The 27212-nt window shown below is 38.6% G+C and overlaps 1 protein-coding gene across 3 annotated transcripts in view; it reads right to left on the bottom strand.

Moving 5' to 3' along the window:
- LOC122572986 (carbonic anhydrase-related protein 10) overlaps positions 1–27212 on the bottom strand; it is a 228753-nt gene that overhangs the window by 87760 nt on the left and 113781 nt on the right. For all 3 annotated transcript variants that reach the window (XM_043738787.1, XM_043738788.1, XM_043738789.1), the window contains exon 2: positions 17140–17187. In XM_043738787.1, coding sequence (XP_043594722.1) covers positions 17140–17187 — 48 coding nt within the window. The remainder of the gene's footprint in view (positions 1–17139; positions 17188–27212) is intronic.

Here is a 27212-nt window from a genome sequence, read left to right as displayed (position 1 = left end):
AAGTCAAACGATCGACGATCGGCCCCCGCCCCCCGTCTGCTCGGTTACAGAGCACAGAGGCAGGCTGGTAAGGATAAAGAAAAAGTTTGGCAACAGGAAGGAAAATCCCATTCGTCTCGGGCTTCTAGTTCGAGTTCGGAAAAATTCCAGGGTTTCTAATAAAACTTTCACGGTTGCTCCAACTAAAAATAAAGTCTTCGAGTTCCGATAGTTAAATTCGAGATTATCAGCGACAGATAACGGGGTGAAATGAAATATACTTGGAGGGAATGGCGCGTGCGCAGGTGGATTACGTCTAAAGTCTTCGTCGCACCTTAGTCTGTCGAGCTTCGAATTAATTACCGTGGTCCAATTAATCAACGTCGTTTCATCGGCTGCGTTCAAATCTAGATGTAACCCCGCATCCACCATCCCTAAACGACGATATCATTGAATGGCTGATTTTCCACGCGGTCAGGATTCCCTAGCGAGTACTCGCTTTGTTCGTTAAAGGAAATCGATCGAGGTAATTGGTTCTGTTTTACGAGCAAACGATATGAAGTCTTGTACTCGCGTTCGCTACCTCTTACAATTATTCATCCGTTTGCTTAGTTTTCGTAAGATGTACATTGAATTGTTTGAAAAGTTTTGGATATTGAGATATGTATAATTTTATGTGCTAGACTAGATTGGCCGCGTAGTAGTGACACACGTATGTGAATATGAGTGCGTGGAAGTGAATGTAACTGTTCCGTTGGCAGTCTGGTATGGAAGATGGCGAGACAAAGAAAGTGCTGAGACGCGTGCAAATGTATATCGACGAAGATCCTTGAAATCGTTTATTAAATAAATCTATAATTATTTTAATTTGAATTCTAAATGTAAGCTTAGTGTTCCTTCACTTTTATTTCGGCAATTAAGATCCACGATTCTCAACAATGGAAGTAGCGAGATTTCAGAAAAATGTTAGGCCAATGTGTTTCCATAGATTCATATTTGATTCCCCCATAATATGTATGATTTTCAGACCACTTCTGTCACCTAATGTTATTTCTTATTCTTTGATTTTTATGACGTAAAGTTTTTTTTTTTTAAGAGAGTGTTCTCTTTTGCTAATACGTTCATTCGCATAGCTATGAGAGTTACACGCTTCTAGTATTAGTACAACTATATAATAATGCTTGTACGACTATTGAATTTTTACAATTTGATAAAATTTCAATATCGTTACCACAAATTAATACGACTAAAGTAGACGTATACTTATGAGCGTACATCGAATATGTTTCAGATGATACTTAAGCTTGAAAAGTTTGCTGAAATTCGATTAAGTTTTGCGGGTTTTATGGAAACTATGCGACATCTTCTGTTCTGCTTGGATATATGTGTTTTATCGAATGGCTATTATTGGATTAGATCGGTTGGACATTACATCTGGGGTTTTCTTTGGCGAAGAAAAGAAATTATCTTTTATTGCAGTTTTTTGTTCTAACAGAAGAACTGACATTTCGTCTGAATCCACTAGGGACGTATTAATCTTCCATAGAAGTTCCAGAAACGTTCTGCACTTGCCTTAAAACTATCCAAACAATCAAAGCTAAAGCTATTCGAATCTAATGCTCGAAATACGTAGATAGTACGGTAACTCGAAAATGATGCATCGGTCATCAAAAACGCAATATCGTCAGACACAGCCACACCTGTTCGTGTAGTTTGCAGAAGATACAAATTTCTGACACAGGACACGCGATAGATCTCGTATCTTCAACCGAATCATCATCCGAAATCCGAAACGCGATCGTAGTTTTTCACTCGGAGAACAGCATGCATCGGCGCAACAATCTATACGCGTAACTTTTCAAATTGAAATTTCCATGTAAAAGCCGGGATGCGCGAGTCACTTCTACAGCGGGAAAAAAGCTCGCTTCGAAAATTAGATACGAGTTGCAAGCCCGTGACGAAAACAGAGAAAAAAGAACAGATACAAAACAAAATGAAAAAAAAGATAGGAAGATAAAAAATAAAATTGTAGGCAGGGATGGACGGGGGACAAAAGCGCGAAAAGGGATAAAACGCCGCAGAGAGGCAATTACGAGTAACGGCCGGAATTACGAGCAATTCGAAAAGCTGTATACAAACAACGGGAACGAGCTTTCGAAGCTTACACGCATCGCGACCGATAACGATATCGGCCGGTTCGCAATTCGCGACGCCGCGCTGGTCCCGCCGTACAACAGACCGATTTACACACCGTCGCTGTCGCTGTTGTAAATTCGTTAATTAACTAAGGTAATTGCACCTGTAGCCCGGTAATGCATTCACCCAGCAACCCCTGAATACGCTCGAACACGTATCATACGGAGCTAGAAACAGCCGATCCGACGAGTTCAATTTGAATATAAGCAGTTCACTCGTTGTCGACTGCTTCGCTAGAAACTCTCTTCCCGTTCTATAAGAATTTCGTTTTCCAACTGCTATCCAGAGATGATGGTGTTTAGAAGTAAGCGCTGAGTTACGAGTATTTTTGAAGAAATTTTTAACGTTATAGTGTAGGATTTTTTTATTTATTTAGAATGAATTAAACAGGAAACGATGGTTATTTAATGTTAACTAAATACAGTAATGTGCTATAATTAAGACAACTAAATATTTAATTCACAACTCTCGTCACCACGGTTTCAATGCTTTCTTTCACGCGGACCACCTTCCTTGACAATGCTGACCACACTCTGACTTTTCAACTAACTACTGTCTGTTAATTCGTCTTTCTCCCAACACGTTCGTCGCCCAGCGTGATTCGGCTAAGTTTCCTGCGGAGCCCAAATCCGACCGCCGGTACGCAGAACGTAAATAGAGCGAAAGAAAAGATTATTTAGTTCTGAAATGGAGAAAGCGATAAGCTTTCCAGTTGGAGTATTCTAAGGGATCTCATGGCAGATATCTCAGATCTTTCATTTAGTCGAGAAGCATACTTGTGAGACGTACATCAGTGATTTTTTCATCCTCAAAATGTTCAGTAAACAGTGTGAAAATATATTTGGAAGTGAGGAGAGTAGCGATGACGGAGTCTACAACTATTGTTCGAAGTGCCCAAAATCACCCCAAATGTGTTTGGAATGTTTTAACAAATACCATGCGATATAGAATAATGTAATATATTATCCAGAATATAAATTAATAGAAAGTATGGTACAATATGTTTTTAACATTTTTATGTTGTATTCCTATATATAATATCCTATATTTAATTAACTCGAACAAGAAGAGCGTCACCCATACTTTGGTGACGGGAAATATACCCGTCACATAGATATGTGTGACGTGGCGACGAACGTGTTAAGCATTGTTACGCCACGTGGCTTTCCATAGGCCGTTATTCCTAACCGTCACTCGTGGCATCGCAGTATCGCGAGCGAACCGTCTCAAGTAGCCCGACAAATATACAATGTAGCGGCCAACATCAAACAAAGCGAGTTCTAGAAACGTCGATTCGTTTCGTTATTTTAAACACACTCATAAGGTGACACGCGTGATCATGGCGTGATCAGTGGCGTGATCGGTGGTATGACCCGAGCATGGTGGGGATCGTCTTCCATGAAACACAAAGGGCCCATCGAAGGGCAATCAGTATCGATCGAGGATCCAAACGAAATGCACTAAAGTCTCCAACGAATTACAAGTCGTCTAATCTATCAAATACAAGACACATTGTAAAGTCGAGTCGAATCATTATATCACACTAATTGCATCATCTTTCAAATAATTTGTGGCGCTTCATTATACTGTTGTTTATATATATATTGTCAAATATATCATTTTTGTTAACTCTGTTAATTCAGGGTTAATCTCAATTAACCACCTCTGTCATCTTAACGACGCGCTTTCCTCGCGATCGCGTCTCTCCGCGAACGGTTGTAACAAGCATCCCTTTGTCTTTTCTCATAACCCCACCACGTACGCGTTCCGCAACCGTCTATGGCCATGTTCACCTAGGCCTTTTTTCCGCGTAACTATTCGACCGAAGAACCGACGACACGTTGGTGAGTCTGTCGGCGCTTAGACTTCGTCGCAACATTGTTTGTGGTTCACCCGAAATTTCTTAGATAATCTGTCCACAATACTAAAATACTAATGTTCGAATCTGGTCAGAAAATAGTGATATTAACGAGAGAGATAGATGGCTTCGATATTTATAAATAAACGATAAGTGATTATAAAGAAAGACACAGTCGTCGTTGTATGAAGCAAGACGATGCACTGCACGTCGGAGCATCTCCTTCGTAAAGTTTCACTTTCGTAAGTGGTTAATGGATTAACGAGTTGTAAGCGTCCATAATATGATCAAACTGGTTTATAGGTTGTCCGAAAAGTTCCTTTCGTTTCATAAGGTGATAATAGATGAAAAATAATTTCTGTTTTATATTATTTTATCGAATTAGATATGATCCATTTCGCTCTATTTCTATTATTATTCGTGCATAATTCAATAAACTAATATAAAACAAAAAACATTATTTCCTTATAAAACGAAAGAAACTTTTCGGACAAGCTAATACGATAGAGTTTTGTAACTTTGTAAGCATATGCGATTTATATAGAGTACGTAACGTAGAAAATTTCCATTTACTAAAATTCGAAAATTTTCGGAGGGAGTTTGAATTTAATTCGAAAAAATAAGGGGGTGCGCATGAATGAGTGATAAGGTCGAGATTATACAGAGGTAAAAGTTTGCTGCAAAGAGATTTTCTTCTGCTTAAGCAGGGTCCTAATTACTTCTACTTTGGTCCTTAAAAGAACGGAATTCCATCCTCAACAGGGAATTAAATAGAATTTACCTCTTCTTCCCTGTGAACCGAGAGCGCAAAGTGTTGCTCCGCTTATCAACCGTTCCACTAAACACGAAAACAGTACAAAAGCTGCAACAACTTCGCGGCTGTCGAACGAATCAACGAAGCCCACGTCCCCGTGAATTAAATTACTTCACTCGAAGGGATCTCCTCGACCATTTTCGCGTCCAATTAAACGCAAAAACTTCGAAAGGGGAGACAGATGTCTCTAACTAAATTCTACTTCTTTCCCTTAACGGGGAACTCGCACGATCGTGCTCGCTGTGTTTCTTTTTTTCATTTTCTCGATCGAACGAACGAACGAAAAGGAAAACGAGTCGGTGGAAACCGCGGCAGCCATAAAAGAAAATTTACAGCGGCAGCGTACGAAGTTGAAGAAGAAAATATCGACCGTAAAGTTAGAGATGGGAGGGGAAAGCCGGTCAAAATGGGTCGTGAATTATTAATTAATAGAGCGATGCTAAGAAACGTGCCGCGAACTTCCGACGAAGAAAGGGAAGCGAACAGCAGGGAATTCAGTTCTTCCAAGTTTCGATGAAAAATAGACTCGCCAGGCGATTAATCGTCGGATTGATCGCGCCAACTACCCAACCTTCGCCTGTGTATTGAATTCTTCGGCCTCGAATTTCCCGCTCAACTTTTATCGACGTCCAAATGGTGTCGGATCACGAACCGAACGAAAATCGGCCAAGAATTGTTTCGTTTCACCTTTATTAGGCAGTGTTTCAACGTTTAATGCCCCGATCGTTGCAACAATTGTTAAATGGGTGGAAAAAGAATAGGGTTAGATCTAAGTTAGGAAATGGCACCGTTTGAGTTAAGTTCGTGTTGCGTGCGAGGAAATGAAAATTAGCGGGTTCAAAGTAACAAAAATGAAAGAGTCCAAGTTGATATCGATTGCTATAGATACGTAACATATATTACTATGGCGCTGTGGAGAAAGAATAAAGAGAGAGACAGAAGAAAAGAGAAAAAAGAGAACGATTTATTCGGAACCTGCTAGTAGACTCATTTTCGGTGGAAGGTTTTCGGTGGAAACTTCTTTAATTTAGTGAATGTATTATGCAGAGACGATGAGATGGTTAAGCAAAGAAATGCGGGTCTGATTGGTTATGTGGCGAATAGGTAACAACAGGACGCCGACAGGTAGAGGACATCAACGCGGTCGTAACACCTCCCGGGCGATCCGGGTACCCAACCGCCAACACCAGAGAGCTACTACGACGACAACGAGTCTGTCTGTCTCGCTAGCGGACGAATATACGGGGTCACAATACAAATACCGCAGATAGCGAGATTCCCTCTGCGTCTAAGGCAGAGACTATCGGACATAGCCTTACTGACGAGTCCACCGGTAGTCCCGGGACGAAACGCGCCAAATAGCGACAATACCACGCTATAGAGAAGAAGTGATGTGGCTATCGCGAAGTTCATGGACATCACCACCCTCCAACTGGTGAGGGCAACGACTGGCTACGACGACGGAGGAGTGGAGCAAAAATAAAAATTATAGTGGATTCTCCATCCGCTATAGTTACTTCTGATAGAGTCAATGCAATCATACGAATCAGCACGCAAATTGACCGCAAGTTTCATACATACAAATAGAAGCATATAGCGACCCATATGTTAAATATTATTATTTAGGATAAAGTTCTCTCTTTTCTAATAGAAAAAAATTGACTGTAAATTTTCTTCGTGAAATAAAATATCTCGAACTATTGTCTCATAAATGTTCGCTAAAAAACCTCACTATTTCATCATCTATCGCGCCAGACATTTTTTCCTTCCTGTTTTCGCCGCAGGCTCGTTAATTTTCACGCGAGAGAAAACGGAAAGCGGGCGTAATATACGCGTATAAATTTTGGGGAAGCTTGCTAGGCAAGGCAGATGGCGCGCAAGCTTCGAAAAAGGAAAGAAGAAAACTAGCGAATCGGCGAAGAAAAGAGAGGCTGGTGAAACAGACCTTTTCTTTTCTCTTGTTCCTTCCTACGTATTTTCCGGATGGAAACGGAGGCGCTAGTCGACTCGCGTCGAGAGGATAGCTGGAATTAAAGAAGCGGAATAAACATGCAAATGCCCGGCCACTTTCCATCTTTATCACTGGTCGGAGGATGCGGTCGTGCTGACTTAAGGCTCGACAAAGTTCTCGTCAGTGGAGGAAAGTAGAACGAAGCCGACCGTGGCCGGATCAGCCGGAGATTTTTAAATATACTCGATCCGCGCCGGTGTTTTCGAGTGACGCGAGATAGAAGAGAGATAACGATACTTCGAAAGGGAAGATTAAGAGAGAATTCTTCAGCTCAGAGAGATCAGCTGCGCGATGATCGGATGAAAGATGCGAATTGAAGAAATGGGATTTTTAAGTAGACATTCTTCGTTTCTTAGATGTTTACTGTTGACTTTGGACGATTGGTTCCTTCAGATTCCATTAATCTCTCATAACTGAGATTTTGTTTTCTCGTTAGGCAAGAAATTGTAATTCGCATCTTATTTTGTACGTCAATCCTTAAATGCACTATTTTGACAAATATACAAAAATATATAATAATAATAATATAATAATATAACTGTGAAATCTATTTCAAGTTTCTCGTACCTTCCAGTTGAAAAGAGAGTTTAGCGTATGCGATACGTAACGAACAATTATTTAAAAAACACAATAAATTATTTGAAGTTTTCAAAATTTCCTAAATTCCGTAGACGATAGCCGAGATTATCTACAAACGTAAAACGATCCGAGAACGATATCAATGTTTCGTGGGTTTTGGCTGTTCGTCGCCAGGGAAAATCGTTTCACCGAGCTCTGATCCCTGTGAAACGAAACAGGCTATAACGAGAATGTGGAAGGCGTTTCCGGTGGCCGGTCGGTGGCCGGTCGGTGGCCGTACCAGTTCCCGCGGTTATTTCGGCGGTCCGCGAAATTACACGAGAAAATATTTCGGCCGTCGAACCAGGAATCGCAAGGACGTGGTGCACGGAAGGGCCGCAGGGGAGCGAGAGCCTGGTCCGTGCGCAAAGATTAAATGAAATTATTTAAATGCCGTAATTTAACATCCTGCCTGGCCGGACCGGGCTTCGCAGGTGTTGAACATGCATGTATGCATAGAATACGTTTCCGGAAAACCAACTCTCCTGGTGCCGGTTCATCCAGCAGCCGGCTGGATTGCACGCATACATTACCACCGCTCGAGAGGGCAAATATGCACCCGCGCAGATTTCGAACCGGTCGGCAAACGACTTTTCTAAGTTCGTCTTGTTTCTCGTGTTTTTTTTTTCTGTTTCCGTATTTCTGATGAATTAATACGACCAAGTGTTTGAGACGAAGAGATAAGGAAATAAGTTTGGTACGGTTTCTTGTTTGATGCAGTTTGATAAGTTTAGTTGACATTGGTAAGAAAGAAGGAACAATGTTCTGTTTCATGAACAATGATATGCTTTTGATTTTTCTGTGTGTTTCCTTAGATGCATAAACAATTGAGAATGAGAATATTACGAAATGTATTTTCAATTGACTTGTTTTAAGTCTTAAGATTTAAAATCTTTACCTGATAATGTGAGGAGTATAATTCACTATATGTTTAAGTAATTTTTGAAATGTTCACATCTAAATCGATCATCTATATTTATAGGTCTGTACGTTCTACTTGGACGAGTAGTATTTGACGCGATTTTTGTGTATTTGTTGTTGAAGAAATTGAAAAGATGATATGGCTGGTAGAGTGGAGTAACCTAGTACGTGGTCAGAATAGTCGAAGTATGCCCAGAAAAATGGCAGAGGATTATTTGAAATGATCTTAAATACATAAGCGTTTGTTGGTTAAGTGGAATAAGCCAATGCATGGTCAGGCTATTAAATAGAAGTATTATTCTTTGTTTTTTTTTTATTACTGACTTTTTTCTTTCATTCTGCTATCTAATGTAAACAAGTGTATTTTGATTAACAATCTTTTTGTTTTTTTTTTTATTCTGAATGAGCAAAATAATAATTTATCATGTTTGACGTTCGTACCACTGACAATGTTAATTTTTTGTACGCAAAACCCAGTTTTGAATGTTAATGAAACATGAATAGATATACAGATGTGGAACACACGTCGAAGAAATGTCAACGGAACTGAAATTTACGCGTCTTTCTGCCGCAAAGGTATTCTATTTTCGCAAAGCACTTACGCGAATTCCATGGAACCTTCCACAGAAAACACATAATTCTTACTTTTAAAAAGTAATGTCGCTTGCTAAAATAATATTCTACTGCAGCAATCTGGCCGAATGAACCGAGCATCTCAGTCTCCGAATCGAATTAGAAAATGCGTTCCGTTCAGATTCGCGAGATTATTCGAAAGCGTTCACCTTATTTCATACATTCTGGCTACGAATATTCCCGGTTGCTCGAATATTCATTCGTTTCTATTATTCATAGACTCGTCCTACTTTCTCGTTTTTCGCAACTCTTGATGCATCTAGCTGTGGGAAAATACTACGAGGCCGCCTCGGAAGCAACTGCGATTCGTCCTCTTCATTTTCGAACGGTGAACGCGATGTCTATCGGATGCTGGTGAAGTATGAAAGTATTATGTTCTTTCTATAAAAACGTCAGATAGAATGTTTCGTTTATTCAATGACGAGTTATCATTTAATAATTGACTGTTGAGGTTATTAGATGTATAAACAGAGAAACGCGTGGATAAATTGTAAGGTAGAAAATATATTTTAATACAGACGTATAAGTACAAGTAGGAATATAATTTGAGCTGGTCCAGATCCGCACGCTAGCAGTGTTGTTACCCTATAACTGAAAACCCCAAAGCCATCGTCGCCTGTCTACTGTCTATGGTCTGCCTTCGTCCCAGTCTTTTGTCTATACGCTGTCAATGGCTTCAGTGCTTGAGAAAACTAAAAAGACCAGATGTAGAGTTTCAACATTGACAAAGATCAAATTATTTTTCCACAGTCCAAAAACAGTCCTATCTCGAAAAGATAAGTAATTCGTGTATATTCTCTTTTGACAATTTACACAGATGTGAATTCCCTTTCTAAAGTAATATCTTTACTTTTGACGATTCACGGAAACAAGAACGCTCTATGTCAGTTGATAATGCAACCATAATCCGCGGATTAAAGTACGTTTAATTGAGCAGGTACGCGATCCGCGTTAAAGATACGGTAACAAATTCGATTATTTATCAGCGGGACGTCGGCAAAGCTAAGCGGAACTGCGGTCAGTCTTCATTGTGTTTGTTGAATTACAGAAATTCTGCACATTCTGCCTCGAAACGACGTTTTGGTGTGCATATTTCGCATAATATTGCCATGGTCACTAGTATTCGTAGCGTCACCGGATAAATCTTGCTAAAAGGGATATTTATCTTTCATGGTTACAGATGACCATAATGTCGATTATTACGAATTAACAAACAAAGAAAGAAAATGAACAGATAGAAATGACAGAAAGCAAACTGATCAACGCCATTTGTGTTAACAGGTTCATTTTTGAAGAATTAATAATTAAGAGGAAAAAAGTTCATCCTATATATTCTGATATAAGTATATGTATATATGAGTATAATCATAAGTGTATAAGTATAATATAATTTCCCTGATACATAAAATCACACGACAACGATATAAATATCGCATCAACCTAATTGTTCTCGTTAAAAATACGCAACAGTCGATACATTTCAGAACTTATTTGAGAAACGAATTATTTATTTATCTGTGACGTTGTTGCTTTCCAAAGGAGATTATTCAGGAACTGCACGGACGAAAGGCCTAATGTCACCACAGCGGTGGAATACGCGGCATAAAACATTCATAATGCCGCGATCGTATGAGAAAAGAATAGATGTTGCACAACCGCTGTCAAATGTCATTGAAATGTTAACCTGATCTCACAATTCTCACTATTCCCTTTAAGATATTGATACATTTTTACAGGAGCCATATGAAATTCCTTAGGTACAGTTCTTTTATATTTTTGAAAATTCTCTCGCGGATACTAAAATACACAACAACAGTTCAAAAATATAACGGTATAAATGTCATTTACACGGAGGACTTTAAACTAGGACGAACTCTGTAGAAATGTTCGTTTCGCAATTCTTACGATTCTTAAAATCGATATTAGAGTTTATTAATCTTCAGAGCTTTGTTCCAGTCACTTCTCTCCAAACAAACGCGATTCGTTGAAAAATTCAATCGGTCGAAAATTCTCATACGTCTGCGAGCTTTATTGTCAGAATAGAATAGAAATTAACGCGACACCGCGATTAAAATTTATTAATCCGCGAACAGCGAGACGACGGCTGGCAATGTTATCGTACCGTCGCTCAGGCAATCTTGTCATCGAAACCAGGCCAACGCACATTTATCTGTTTCGTTGGATAACAGGGGTGAGATTGTTGCCTTTCATTCGGATTTATAAAATAAAGCACGGCCGCTTCCACTTTCAATGCGGTTTTCACCTTAACGAAGCCCGTTTCATAAAGAGCTCGCTTAATAAGTTCCAAAAGGCCGCCTGCGAGCTTAGATGTTCGTGGTTCGCCGCTTTGGAATAACTTGAAAGTGGGGGAAAAACACAGAAGAAAAATAAAAGGGAAAAAGAAAAAATTCATTTTCGGTGAATAAGGGTAGTGACACGAACCAAACGATCTGCCATTATGATGGTAAAATTTCATTTCGTTCCAAGGATCTCCTCTTCTTCTTTTTCTTCTTATTTCGAAGGGATATTGTAACGCGAAGTAACGACAGGTCAGCTGAAAATCATTCAGGTAAACCACCTAAATCTTTGAATAAACTAACAAACGAGAAAGCAGGGATGAATATTTTGATTAATCGATCGATTGTAAAAATTTGACTAACTGTCGCGATATACTAAAATATATGACGGGGAGGAAGGACAAGAAGGTAGCACAGCAAGGAAGCAAAAGACCAAAGGACAATAATGTGTAGTCATAAGTTGCAATAGTTTGTAGTCATTAGTTTTAGCGACTAGAGATAAGAATATGCCAAGGAGTGCAATACAATAAATGTAAGAAATGTAATCCGAAAGTTCGTCCAAAGCCGAAAGGCAGGGAATAATAATAAATAATAATATTAAAATATATATTCGCAATAATGTGCACAATTACTGATTCGGTTCTAGATTGTTATTTAATTATTTAATTATTAATTTTAGATTATTGATTACTTAATATTATTAATTTTACTTAATTAGTTCTAGATTGTTACAGCAAGCAAATCAATTTCGGTAAATGAATTCTAAAGCGTCCCGAGTGATGTTTGTTTGAATTTTAAAATATTTTTGACTTGGTTTATTAATATTTTTTATCGATGCTGATATAACATTATTATTATTGAAATAATGCTTTCATGGAATTCTTATCGTATTTTCTAATTCATCGTTTTACAGTATTTTACGACTATATCATTTGGATCGTTTTATAGACAGAAGAGAAATGTATCGTTTGTTATCTGGAACTTCAACTTTCTGACGGTTAATACAATTTTATGATAATAATCTTTTGCGATAACAATACAATCCAGCGTCGAAATTGCAAGTAGATCTGTAGCGTGGGCCACGTGTAATTATTAAAATCTCTTAAAAATATATATTTACGTTCTGAGGAAATATTAATTACGTTCATCACGTTAATTCCACGTGGTGGATAAAAAAGCGATGAAATCGAAGAGAACGTATAACGCGTGGCCTCGTACTGAATCACCACGCGACAATATTGGAATAGGTGGAAAAGTGAAAATTACGAGCTACTACGACGTTATTTACGTGCAATTATTTTTATTTACTTCACGCTCTTCGTATAATGTTCGTTTGATTCGATAAAGAGATTGGAGATTCCTATCTTTTTCCCTTGCTTTGATTATTTACCGTCAATTTTCATATTGATAGATATTTAATAGACATTATTTAATATGCTACAATCTACAACGAAACTATTATTACATTATTTTATTTTAATATTAAACACTTCGATATTAATTGAGAACATGCTCGAGGCCCAACATTCCTAGAGCCTGTTTGAAATATCCTATAAATCCTTGTAGGATTTGCACTTTGATATTTCAACGTTTCGCTTGAAAATGGCCATTTGTGTGGATTCATTTGCAAACGGAAGGATTGTTCTATCGAGGTTCGTCAAGGTCAACCGTACTCTCCACGTCAAGTAGCTACGGAAAATTCGATGAAAGGAATCCGCCCCTGCGACGACCCTTTGTGTCGGATTGCCTTCCCCAGTGCATTGTCGAACGCACGACTTCAAGTCTGGGTCAAAGGGTAGCCCTGTTAGCCTTGTACGACCCTGCGGTGAACACAGAACTGATTTCGACACGACAGCGAATTCAGACACAATGGTAGATACCTCGCTTTCTTTTCGTGAAACGTCAATGAAACAAACGAGGAGGATAGATATATTCGTTTCTGTTTTACGCGGTTTTTTAGAGTCCTCGACCTACTATCCCATCGACCTCTTTCATCAATGAATGTAAAGGGTGTGATGAAATACGTACTACCTTGAAATCACTCGAAATTACAGACATTTTTCACTGTGAAATTTTATCGGGGTTTTTTTCCCCCCTCCGAATATATGTATTTGCGTGCATCGATGTTACGACCAAAATTGATTGTATCGATATTCACTTTGGAAATTGCGACTTTTCAATTTTTTTGTTTTACAGCTTTGAATTTAATTAGTTTCGATGCAATTTTTTTCGCGGATGTAGCATGCTTTTTCACAGATTTGTTGAAAAATTGATTCTTGACTCGAATTTTGATTTCCGATGAATAGGATAAAATTCGGCTGATAAGAGCGATCGAACATTTCCGAAATTTTACGTAAAAGTATCGGTAAAGTATCGGTTCAAACAATGTATTTGTTGTGAGTTTAATTTATAAGTTTATACTGCTCGACGCAAATAACCAGCTGAAAATCAAACTGGCGTGAGTCTAGATTTGTAAAATTTGACTTTAATCACGTTCATCTCAACTTGAAAAATATCATCCTTCGTCTTCATAATAAATTAAATTATACCTTTACAACGATATAAGCGATACGTTCTCGTGACTTAAAGAGTCACAGTAAATATTTTATAATAATAAATACAGAAATCTTTATTTTATGAAAATTAGACTGACTTACATCACTATAATTCTCAAATCTTCAAACGCGTAGTCAAACACTGACAACAATGTTTCAAGATAAACGTGTGTCTAGTTCTCAAAGCCATTGGCGTTTAGCGAGAGATTCTTAATTAACTCCCTTATGCTCGCGGATTAAGCAAGATATGCTCTCTCTGGTGCACCGTCTGAGCATTTTAACAAGTGTATCATTAAGTCCCTTACTGGCATACGTCACAGTGTAAATGAAGGCAGTGTCGTCTCGCGGCAGAAATTTCATTTTCACTTCGAAATAGTACTTCCAAGAGCCGGAAAAGTGCTCTTCAAATGTTGCACAAGGCTTGCCAACGGTTACCAGTTGCGTACCAACGCGAAACACGCGACCACGATGGGGACCGACTTAATCCCAAGCCACCTGGAGGAGTTTCATAGCATTGAAAATTTTTCATTCCCCAGCGCATTCCACGTCGAATATCTGTCCGGCAGTTCGTTTGTCATTCTGCTTTTCCACGTTTTCTCAAAAAATTCTTCTGTATTTCCACGTTCCGTTATACATCCTGATACTTGAAAAAAATGTTTTATTTGGTATTTAAAAAATCTTAATATTTAGCGGGTCTATTTTTAACTTCGTTGTTGCTGTGTTTTGTTATTTAAAGTCGCATCATTTGTCAGAGTTACTGTCTTCTGCTATATTCTTTTATTATACTTTCAACTCATGTTGTATTATACTTGTTATTTCAAAATGTTTTATACAACGCGTACAATATACATACATATATATAAAAGTTTTCTATGATGAGTGCTGAAATAGGTTTCGTGAGCCATTTTACATCCAACGTTGTATCACTGAGTACACGCAGCGAAGAGAAACGACAAAGTAGAGTCTACATATGGCGATATTTTTCTCCACAGTCGGGATGAAATCAAGGATATGTTGAACGTATAGATCGACGAGCATAAGATGGTACAGGTATATATATATATATATATATATATATATATATATATACATATCTACGGAGGGAGTCCGTTATTGGTTGTAAAAACGGCCGAGCCATCTGTCCGCGATATGAGACCTTGGTGCACCCTAAAAATCCACTCCTGAGCCATCGATGACAGTAATAAGTCACACAGAATCCTCTACTGTGATCTTGTAGTGGTCTGATGGTGCCTGCCAGTGAAATTCAATGACAAAATCCAGCGGTATGGATTCTTTGTTTCTCGAGACAAACATTGTAGACGACAGTTGCCCGGGCTCAAGGAAGACGATAGCGGCGTACAAACCGAATTTTCTGAGCTTGAAAAATTTAATAGCCGAGGACTTACTGTAGGTAAAGGGAGTAGTTGGGTAAGTCGAGCCTCTAGCAAATATAAGCGCCAACATCTTAGAAGAGCTAGTCCAAATAATCCTATCAAGAATATTTTTTCAAACAAATTACATCCACCCAAGAACTATTTTTCAGTCGAACTTGAGAATTACAAAACAATCTTTCCATTCTTGCAGGAAATTGGATTTCTTTTTAATGACTTGACTAAACACTTACCATTCGAACGATACATTGATTTTTATCGAACCAACAACACGGAGTTCTACAAAGTTTGATTGAACAGCATAAAGCTTCACCGCAAGCAAAATGAACGCTCGCTCGAAGCACAAAAAATGTAATATTCCAAAACCAGGAGAAAGAACAGCAAATAAGTAGAAGCGTAAATCAGGTTGCATTTGTGCCAGAATTCTCACTTTAGCCATACTTTGAAGTATCAGAGCGCGAATGAAATCTCTAAACATATATATACACACAGTGAGACGAAGGTCGAACGTGAGAAAGTTCACGCGATAAAAAGGAATTCGACCGAGAAGCGAAGCGAAAATGCGGAAAGGGGCAGGTCGAGGCTTTATAGGAACCGTGCCTTAACCCAGGTTATACGGCACTGTATCTCTTGTGGCAGCTGGCTCACATGGCGGAACAACACTAAACTCGAGGTTCTCGCGCCTCGCACGACCCTATCGGGTGGCCGTCTTATTTTTAATAAAAACTCGGCGGCATGGCGAGATTAAAAAATTCGTGCCGGCGCCACGAGCCACTCGATGGCGTCGTAACTTAAAATTAAGAAAATTAGGAGACCTGCGCGTCGCCGCCAACCCCGTATATCACGGAAACTGATCAATTTTTCTTGTCTCCGGCAACTTAAATCCCGAAACCTTCTTGTTACCTCGAGAATGATCGAAATTAGGTATGGATTAATTGGATGATGAATTTTAACAACGCGCAAGTGGACTATATTATCTGTGTTGAATAATTTATTTCTCTGCGGTAGAATTTTGAAAATAATTTGAAAACACATAAAAGGCAAAGCATAATATTTAGCTTATAAGAAATAAAATGCGACAGTTCATGTGCAATCTTTGAATTACCAATGTATATATCGAATTATTAGCAAGTCCATTGTGTCTTAAAAGATGATAAAAATAAGAAAGGAAGACAGACGTTCATATAAAAAGAAATTGAACAAATAAAACAAGTATGTAAGCTTCTGCATAGAAATAAAATGTCGATTTATCGTAACATAGCTTCTTAATATAGTCCCGGAGGTATCAGCTCGTCAGAGAACTTTTTCAATATTAGCCTTACCATAGACAACCGGAGAAAGAGTGATTTTTAACGCGGAATCTTTCCGATATCTCATTATTCCGTCGAGTTCTCGAAAGACCGGAACGTTACTCGACGAACTTGACGCAATCGATTGTGAAATCCTCGAATATTAATGGAAATTAATTCGTGCCGATTAATTTCTCTTTCTGAGCAGCCCGGTATCGGTATCGATTCGCAATTACACAGGCGATTACTTTATCCGGCAACTCGGAAAATTGATGGAAATTCCTTTGGAAATCAGATTTTCCAAAATCAAGAGAGTCAGCGCGATGTAATATTAGTTACTGGGTGGAGGAGGAGGGGGAGGGGATTCTCATCAAAGAGATGCTACATCTCCTTTTTACTTCTATTTTACTCGTTACTTATGAAAATTAACTATATCGTGATATTTGTTTAACGCGAAGATTAAAGATAAGGATATAAATCTTTGGTCTTAATATTTTGAGATCTTATGAGTTTGCACTCTGGAAGTCTTTCCCTGTTAGTTGAATTACCGACGGATTTAGGTGGATTAAAGACTTACCTGAAATTCCGTCGTAGGTCCACCATTCGTCCCAACTGGCCTCGGATTCTGTAAAGCAATGAAACACAACTATTATCGAAGTGTTTGGAACTCGGCAACACACTATGTATTGCTTAACTGTTATGTACGAGCCATTTATATACAACAAATAATAGAATACTAGAATAATATATTGATGTTCTAATTGGAAAATAATAAACCTGATTTGTTATTTGTTAAACTTGTTATTAGAATAGCGATGATTTTGAAGTTAAAAATATAAATTAAGAGATTTGTATATCCGAAGCGTGAAAAGGGATATATTTTACGTTATGCAGTGAATTAATGCATGGTATTTGCCAGTTTCTTAACCCGTATGTCTTTAGAAACTTCTGCTACATCGGTGAGAACTTTAAAGTTCCATCAAGCAACGAAGAGCATCGATCAATTGAACTTCTTAGCGTCGAGAAATGATCGATCAATCGATTGATAATGGTGATTCAGAATTGAAACTGAAGCATGCGATCGACAGTAAGACTATAACTCTTGAAACGAGATATTTTCTTTGAAAAGTTTCTTTCAAGAAATTATACAGCTATGTAATAATTCTGTGTTACTTCGTTACAAGCTGACATTGACGTACTACGTTTCAGTTTACTATCTTTTTCAATTAATTTACATATACAATTAGATTCTTACTTCTTCAAAACTCTGATTGTAGAAAGAAATTCCAAGGTTTTAGTCGCAAATATGTCAATATTTCATGAAATTTGACGAAATTGGTGCGTTTCTGATACTGTGATAACGATATATTTGTTGAACAACGGGAAATTTTTCAACGTCTCTACGTTGACGCAGAATCTAAATATAAGGAAAGGAAGCCAGACCATAGTTTCAGAAACCAGCAAAACATTTAATCTCTGCGCTCGATAATCACAGAAAAAACACAATAAAAACCGGACTAGCTAGCGCCCGTTTTCCAAGCGTATGAAATTTCAAACGCCTTCTGAGAAAACAACATAGGATTCCTAAACGTAAGAGCACGAGATCGTTGATTCAACCGTAAAAACCTCCTTCAAATTTTCATTCAAAAAAACAGAAAAAAGTACCCGACACTCTTCGCATCCAGCCATATACACTCCATACAGAGAAAAGAAAAAGAAAGAAAAACAAAACAAAACAAAAAAAAAGAAGAAATGCTAGAAATCTGCAAACGCGATGAGAGATCGGATCGGAAACGGTAATCGTTAAATCGCTTAAAATTCAGCGAGCGAGAGTGTCTCGTCTCGGAGCACTCAACGTCCTCATAATTGAATTCTCATTCCACGAGGAACACTTTATCTTCCGCATTACCGCGTCCCTTTCCATATTCATTACTTTTTCCGCCTCGAAACAGCCGGCCGGTGCTGTCGAGAGCCAGGGCTCGTCGTTTTTTCTATATGCAAATCATCCGGCGTTCCATCCGTGGCGAACGTTTTAATGCCCTAAGCGTATCGAATAGTTCGAGATTCTCCCTCGAACAATTATTGCTTGGAGCCCCGGTTTTCTAGTCGACCCTCGTCCACGTGCGCACGTCAAACCTTCTCTCTTCTCCTCCATCGTTTCTCTTCGCTCTATTGCTCTATGTCCTTCTCCAACATTCTCTCTATCTAGCTTTCCGCTCTTGCCACCACAGTCGTCAGACTCTCGGCCTGACCAAAGCGCGACTCATTCCACTTCCGACGGTGACCCATATTCGATTATCTGGATGCATGCCATCCAACCCCGCACGGGCAAACTAATTGCCTCAAATTGGAAAACTTTCTCGGCCTGTCCTGATCTCCGCCCTCTCCTCTCGCCATTGTCAATCTCCCATGCTTCTCTGTACCGTGTCCTATCTCGATGCGAGCCATGATCGTTTCACATCCTTGTTCTCTTAATTCGCGATAGAGTTCATCGGGTTTGTTACGGATACAGTGCGGATAATTACGCAAATTTATATTTTTACGAATGTAATTGAAACAACTGAACGTGGACGCAAATTTGTTTTACCTACTAAATATCGTAACAAATACTACGGTAAGGCTATCTCATACGTTTTTGCGTATTATGTGCACTCTGTTCATTTTCCAACGAACGCCACGAATTTTCTGCTTCGAAAAGTGTTTGAAGGCAAGAAAATGAATCCGTAACTCATCAATAAATATATAATTCTTCTATAAATCTTAGAAATAAATTATTTTCACCGATGAGAAAACAAGTGCGCTTGAACAATTTTCCATTCAGCTCTGTTTTTTTAATTAGTTCCTAAAATAAAGGAAACGTTCCTTTAAACGATCGAATGGTTAAAGGTTCGAAAAATAAGAGTTCGTATAGCGCCGGGACAAAAAAGAAAGTTATTTAATTGCGTCGAATTGCGCAACGAGGGACGAACCGCTTTTGCCATCGTTTACGTAGCAGCGTAACGAGCGCTGTTAAACATCGAAGGAGAAATGAAGCGTTTGGCGGAAGGCAAGAAGGAACCGCTTGTCGATGAAACGTTTCTACAGAATGCACAGACTAGACGGTTGGCGCGTGTACGAGAACGCGAGGAACCAAAGGGAGAAGAAGTAAAACGAAAGGACGAAGAATTTAAACGAAACAGCGGAACGAGGATGGCTTCTTTTCTATTTCGCTCGCGGTAATTTCACTTTAATTATGCTTTTTACATCTTCGCAAAACCTGTTCGCAACTTCCTCCTCGGCCACCGTTTCAGAATATTTCCCGTATGTTCCGAAGATCGAACTTGAAACTTTCCTTTTTTCAGTTTTTCATTTTATTCTCTTTTGTTATTCAGCTGAATTGACTTTATAGTAACTGTTAACATGTTCAGCCTGTCATTCTTTAAATAGCAAACTATGATTACGAAGTTAAGAGATAATAAAGGACATAATCAATCGTGAACAGGACCATTTTTAGTTTTTCTAAATATGAATATCACATAATTTATCTTCCGTAAGAATGACACGATGAAGCGACTTGTTAAAAAATAAAAAAAAAACCATGGGTAAAGACATCGTTATAACTGCGACATTGATAACCAGTGAACTTCTTCGATTAATACTGTAGATTGATATTAATAAATTATTGAACAGACACGTGCATTTTCCATTTGACCTCGTTACAGTTGCAATATCCTAAATATAAATTTGGAATAGCCTAATTTAGCTTAATCCAGTCTAATTATACTATAATTTCTTGAATTTTTTCCACGCTATTTCTAATATAGAACGCTTCGTGAAATGGATATTTTAGGAAATACCGATGCCTGTTTTAAACTATCGATATGATGTTCCAAATTTCTGAAATAAGTTCGAAGGATACCCGTATTGTTACTAATTTGCTTTGAAACACGAATGCGAAAGAATATTGCAAGAAATATATTGTTGACCTACTGACATTTAATAATTACGTATTTAAGTAACATTTTAACAGTTTGTAATCTCAGATATTCCAGTTACGATTTTATATTAGCTCTTGCAGGACTTACTCGAGGGCAGAATTAATTTTAGATTGAAGCAAGATCGAATTAATTTCTTACTAACTATCGCAAAGGCTTAGTTCATGCAATATTGCACTACTGTGAACTTCTATCGCAAGTGGCCTGGGACAGCGCTTCGGGGAATTCGAAGTGTATTATCCCATAGAAATAAGTTTAGTATCCAGTTTCTACCAGGTCTAAGTATTATCTCTTGCCTATCTCTCACGTCAACTACTTTATTTGAAAAACCACTTTCTCAAAAATTGCACTACCAAATTACTCCATCGATATTCCATATATTAGCAATAATTTAGAAAATGCTAATATTGCACACATTAAGAGAAACGAGTAGCGATAAGAAAATTAAAAATACTATAATATTCGAAATTTTGAACAAAGCCAATCTTTCTCATGTTCGTCATAAATTCGTTCGCGCGATATAAATTTTATAACAGTACCTATTTCTTGATAAGAGAAAATAATTCAGAACTCTATAAAACGATAATTACTGTGAAAAACGCAAACTCAGAAAAGTAAAAACTGTGTAAGATTTCAAAAAGTTTCGCCCGTAATATATTCATAAACATTTCCGATAGTAAATGTTCGAATACCTTCGCGAGTCGCTGTACCTTCCGGACTAAAATCCTGCACATCAAACATTCAAAAAGCTAAATTGTACCGTGCTCGATAAACAGCCATCCCACTATTCCACGATTCGTTTTCCACTTTCCATACTCCTCCTGCTCCCCGATGTCACTCCTTCCTCAAGCAATTGTAACAGCAACCGTGTCGTCGTCCAATTTTCAGCGAGCGAATCCCGGGCTCCATCGACTCCATCGAAAGGAAACGTAAATACGCTTAAAAGTCACTCGAACGAACCGAGGATGGAAAGCCTGGAAAGCAGGTTAATCGCGTGGCCTCGGGCCTTCACGGGACTTCCGACGTCGTTCGTGTATCTCTTCCGGCATTCGGTCCGCGTAGCAAATCTCCACGAAAATAAGCGCCTACGGAAGGATGAGCGAGGGCTCGAGAGAGAGGGAATTAATAATTTCCGCGCCGCGGAGGATCGTCAGCGCGACCCAAACTCTCCAGTCGCGCCGTTATAATTATGGTTAACCGAAATTTCTATATTCAACGACGGCCAACCGAGTGGAGGAGCCGCGTAACTGCCTGGGACCTGGAGACGTTGTTAACTTTAATGGCGAAATTATGGTCGGATTAAACGGGGCTCGCTCCCAGCCCAGATAGCTGCCGAGACCTACGTTTTCGCACTTTCTCACCAACAATCAACGTTCCACCGCGAATAACACTTTTTGTTGTCCCGCGAACCTTCGCACGAGTAGCTCGGTATTTGCGACTTTCAACAAAGCAAAGTAATGGTAATACTTCTTCGTATCTCTGAGCGCTTTACATTCACAACAAATACAAGATTTTCGACCGAACGTGTAAGGCAATAAAAATTAGAAGGATATAAGATCACATAAGTAGAATAGTTACTGGTCAAACGCGTTATTCTTAACTGTCTATTCGCAGCAAATGTAATTATTCTAAGATTGTTAGTCAAAGATGTAAGCCAATAATAAAAATTAAGACGCTGTAAGATCAAATAAGTAGAATAATCGTATACTGATTAGACACGTTACTCTTTTATTCGATTATCAAAACACATGAGACGTATCCTATTCTAAATAATTATCCTAAAACGAAGTATGTTAAAAGTGTCGATAAAAAATTTAGAACTAAAAAATGGCAGAGAAATCACAGGCCCGGCTGAAAAGTAACTATTTCTAACGCCCTAACACACTTTTTATTAAAACCAATTCCACGACAGCACGCGAGATAAAGTTTCTGCTCGTCTCACACCTTTCCTCGCCCTTCGTCACCAGCAGTAAAGAGGTTTATTAGCCGCGTGGCACTCGCTTCTTCCCGTAACTTCCGTGCCCGGTTTTAGCGCTTCCCGCTGTCTGTTTTTAACGCCGTAGGTGCTCTCGCTCAGCGGCATTGTAATTCCAGTATTATTCGTTCAGCCACGATAAGAAAGGTAATTGCGAAATTGCCACACCTGTTGTCATATTCTAGCCTAGTGTGTTCAAGTGTTGGTTAATGGGAACAGCAAGACACTTTGCCGACTGCGTGGAACGACGCTGTTCACTCCCATTTGACGGATATTTTCCGACATATCATGAGGAGAGAAGTTTCTGATGGAAGTTAGTTCGTTGGTGTTCGAGGGATAGATTGTTCAAGTCGTTGAAATTGTTGAGCGAGGATTATTATCGGATAACTAGATTCCAATATTTTAAGTATGAAATTATTTTTTGGATCACTTTGTCGAATATCTTTTCAATAGATAGTTTTCAGAGAGATAGTTTCAAAAATTATATTGTAATTTGTTTCAAGAATGCAAATTTTTTATGAAAGCAACAATCGTCTTGAATCTTCTTTTTATTGAGAACGATATTACAAAATTGTTGCTTAACGTTCTTGTTGTTTCGATCACAATTTTGACGGGATTATATTCGTAAAGGAAAATAAGTTAGAGAGTGGCGTTTTATATTTGGAAAGAAATAAAATACATAAAGAACACGAGAGGCAAAAACTCACGGCGTGTATTCCTTAGAAAAGTCCTGGCTTTTCCACAAAATCGTGAACATCGACTAATTATTTCGGTGCTCGAAATTCGAGAATGTAACCGCAACTTCGAGAAGCGGGAACACGCAACTGGGCAAACTAACGCATCGAACCTGTTAACTAGAGGTTTCGTTTCAACTCGGCCCGTTCGTGCGTTCGATCGCGTGACTTTTCCACGTTTTAACCGCTGAATCGTTGAAGTAGCTTCGCCGCTAGGGCTGTTTCATCAATACTACCAATGATAATAACGTATCTACCAGCAATAATTACGGCCAGAACAGAACATTCTCAGCAACGTATCCAATAGATACTGTGATTTCCTCGTCGATGAAATTGTCGTTGAAATATCAAGGGAACTTCTGCCTCCTTTGCTTCTTTTCTATTTTTTTATCGGCGCTGTATCGCAGTCATAAAGCGGAGATTTCTACGCATGAATCGTGAAAGAAATTGCCTGTGTAACTCGAGGTTATTGTACCCATGGGGTTTCCTTGATTTTAGAGAACTTTACCTAGCGGATGTAGGTCAGTATGTACGTACTAGCTTGATCAACAGATATTATGACGGTAATGAATGAACGAACGAAGCATGGATTTTGGAGATTTACGAAACCAAAGCGACTGATCGAGTAATTTACGAAGGATATCTAAAAGTTTTGCGAATAATTTGTAGGTTATAGATATATGTGTTAAATATATGGTATATTTATACTGTACGTGTGAAAGTGTATGCGAGCGTTGGGGGACATCCAGGTCTCAGTTGAGACAAAGCGATTAAAAGCGGTTAGAAGTGATGAGAAGTAATCAGAAGAAAATAAACAACCAGGCGAGTAGGTTATCGAGTCCTTCAGAGAATAACGTACATGTAAAGTTGAATAATCTGTAAATAAATTTTAAACTATTTCTTCTTCCAAATCCTCTCTATACCTTAACAATATGCATATCTATATCGATCAACATTGCGTTATTTTAGCCAGTTTCGATATAATCGCGATCAATGTAACCGTAAATCGTCTCATAACAACGCTAACCAAATTTCCAAATTTTTCATAAAATAATATAAGATATTGAAAAAGTACGAATACTTTTGTAAGCGTGTATATATACGCTGCTGGTAACCATTAAAATATCTACTTGTTACGATTATTGAAAAATTATGGCAGACTATACTTTATTTAGTATCTTACATTATAAACATAATAATAAAAATCATAAAGTGCATCAATCGAGATAACTAGAACGCAAAACCAGACAAGAGTATTCAATTTATAACGAATATCAACAGTTATCCTAATACTTATGTAGTATCGCGGACATAAGACCTAGGAGAGCGCGGGTAGCCACACACAATGTCGCGAGAGCCGAGACGTTTTTAAACTATAAACAATGTCCCGATGGGCCCGTAAATGCGTCATCGGTCCTTCAAAGGAATACTTCGATAGAAAAGGTCTACGTGACTTTGGCCACGAGCGGTCGCAGAACACGTGTGTGGTGGGTCTACGGGAAGACAAAAGACATGCGAGAGCAGGGCAGTTTGAGTTGAGAAGTCGAAGCGGGTAAATCGAGAAGTCAGTCGGAGAGTGCGAGTTGTGTTGTCGATATAGTGCTGTTAGCGTTGTCAAGAGAGTGTGAGAGAGAACGTTAGATCCGTTATGTCAAGAGTCGTCCAGATTATAGCGTGTTATTGCGATTAGTTCATATTAAACTACCATCGTTATTCTGTCTATATTTGTACAATCCATTCATTGTAAATAAATTACAAATACTAGGATATAATAACATTATATTCCAAAGAAGATACTACACTTATGAAGAACAGTGTAAATACCTCTTAGCTCGCTAGGAAGCAACTTGTATTAGGTTGTCCGAAAAGTTTCTTTCGTTTCATAAAGTGGTAACAGATGAACAACAATTTCTGTTTTATATTATTCTATTGAACTAGGTGTGATCCATTTCGTTCTATTTCTATTATTATGTTCGTGCATGATTAAATAAACTAACGTAAAACAAAAAACATTGTGCGTCTATTATTTCCTTATAAAACGAAAGAAACTTTTCGAACAACCTAATACACACAAGAACGTCACCTCGTCACTTTCATCTGCAGATCCGTCTACATCCTTTCGTGAACACACATCAAGTCCCGTTCGCGGACGTATTTAAATATTTCCCGCAATATTTCTGCTTTGCACGAGCTTCTTGCGGCACACGGCTATTCATTTGCCCGTCGGCTTGGACGAACTGTCGGTTGTTTAATTATGATAGCCGGGCGGTATGAAGCACACGAGTCGAAAGAAAAGTTGGCTGAAACGAGGAAATGAAACGAGACGGGAAAAGAGGGTGAAAGAGATGGCGTGATCCGTAGTTCCGTCTCGCCTTCCGCACCCACCGTAATATGATTTCCCTTTCCGCGCTCGCGTTTTTCGCATTTCGCTTAAACGAACGCCTCTGAATGGCGATGCTGACCCTCCGCCACCACTTAATGTGCCCGTTGCCTCTTTAGCGGCCGACGACGTGGAAACGTAATCAACAGGAAGCTCATACACGTTGCCTTCTGGATATTTCGTCTGAAATTTTCTGGACGTTCGTCTGCGCCGTTTCTGTCTCAGATGACCTCCATTCGATCATTTTCCTGGTTACGAAGCTTCGTTTCCCTTTCTCGTTTTGTTTGTATGTACGTGTTTTCTTTAAATTTTATTCTGCATTGTTGTAATGACGAAGAAAGGGAATTGTAACGACAAAGAAGGAGAGAAAGGCTTTTTAAAAGGAATACTTTCTTTTAGGTCCTGCAAGGGAAGTACAAAACCTTTGAGTTACCCTAGTATTTACTTGGTACATTGGTAGATTTCTCCGTTCTGTTTATGAATATAAGTTAATACGAGGTAAGTTACTTAAAAATTATCTTCCTACCACTTTGGGATACGTAAGTTGCCAATTCTACAGTGTTTTGTCATTTTTACAGAAATTATATATTGGAAAATTATATAGCCATGCATCTCAACTAATTTAAATATAATAATAGTTTACAGTAAAAACGCTGCTTCATATGCATTGAATGCATTGATAAAATGTTTAAATAGTGAATTAATTCCTGCCGTAGTATAACAAACGTCCCTTTACTACTATCGATTCCAAGAAAGAACCAAAGGATACGGAAATCGTGTACGAAGATTCATTCGTGGACAATAATAATTAAAAAAAAGAAAACAGCGCATGGGATTAAACGGTACGGGAAAAACGTAGCTGCATCGTGGCGGGAAAAATGAATATAATTTCAGGACGAGCAACTCGCATATTACCCTTGCAATATCCGGAGAGTTTTCTTAATCTGGACTTCGCCATGATGCGAATACGAATTAAACTCCGCCACTGTCCACGGGTTGAGCCCTTTATAAGCCTTGGTTCCTCTCTATGCCCCGCCGTTACAAGAAAAAGAGGATTTAGAGAAAGATCACGACATGTAATACGACCTTTTCCTCCTTTTTTCTTTCATCTTAAGTCTTCAAGGGAAAACGATACGCAGTACTAGAAAGGATAATGCACGGTTTATACACGAAAAAGGTCTAAGCAACGCTATATAAAGCTGCACTCTTCTTTCTACCTTGCTCGATCCGTATACTTCCGCCAGCCGAAACAGGATTAATCCAAGAAGCGCGAGCGTATAATATATTACGCTTTTAATTGCCGTCTTAACTCGCCAACTTACATCTCGCGCTGTTCCTTGTACGTTTTAATATTTCCTATTTTCCCTTCTTCATCATCCGCTTTTCACCTCGTGTATCCTTCTTTTCTATTTTACGGCTTTATTGCCCTCTTCCGTTAGCAGGTCCTTAAATACAGTGGCTGTACGAGCTTTAATTTTATAAGAAGCATGAAACTTCATGTTTTCAGGTGAAATTATATTTTCCATTTAATCTTTTGTTCCATAGGTATAAACGTTCGTACGACTATTATGCGACAAGTATAAATTA

Source organism: Bombus pyrosoma, linkage group LG11 (assembly GCF_014825855.1).
Source record: "Bombus pyrosoma isolate SC7728 linkage group LG11, ASM1482585v1, whole genome shotgun sequence".
Lineage (NCBI taxonomy): Eukaryota > Metazoa > Arthropoda > Insecta > Hymenoptera > Apidae > Bombus > Bombus pyrosoma.
This window is presented reverse-complemented; position numbering and strand designations above follow the sequence as displayed.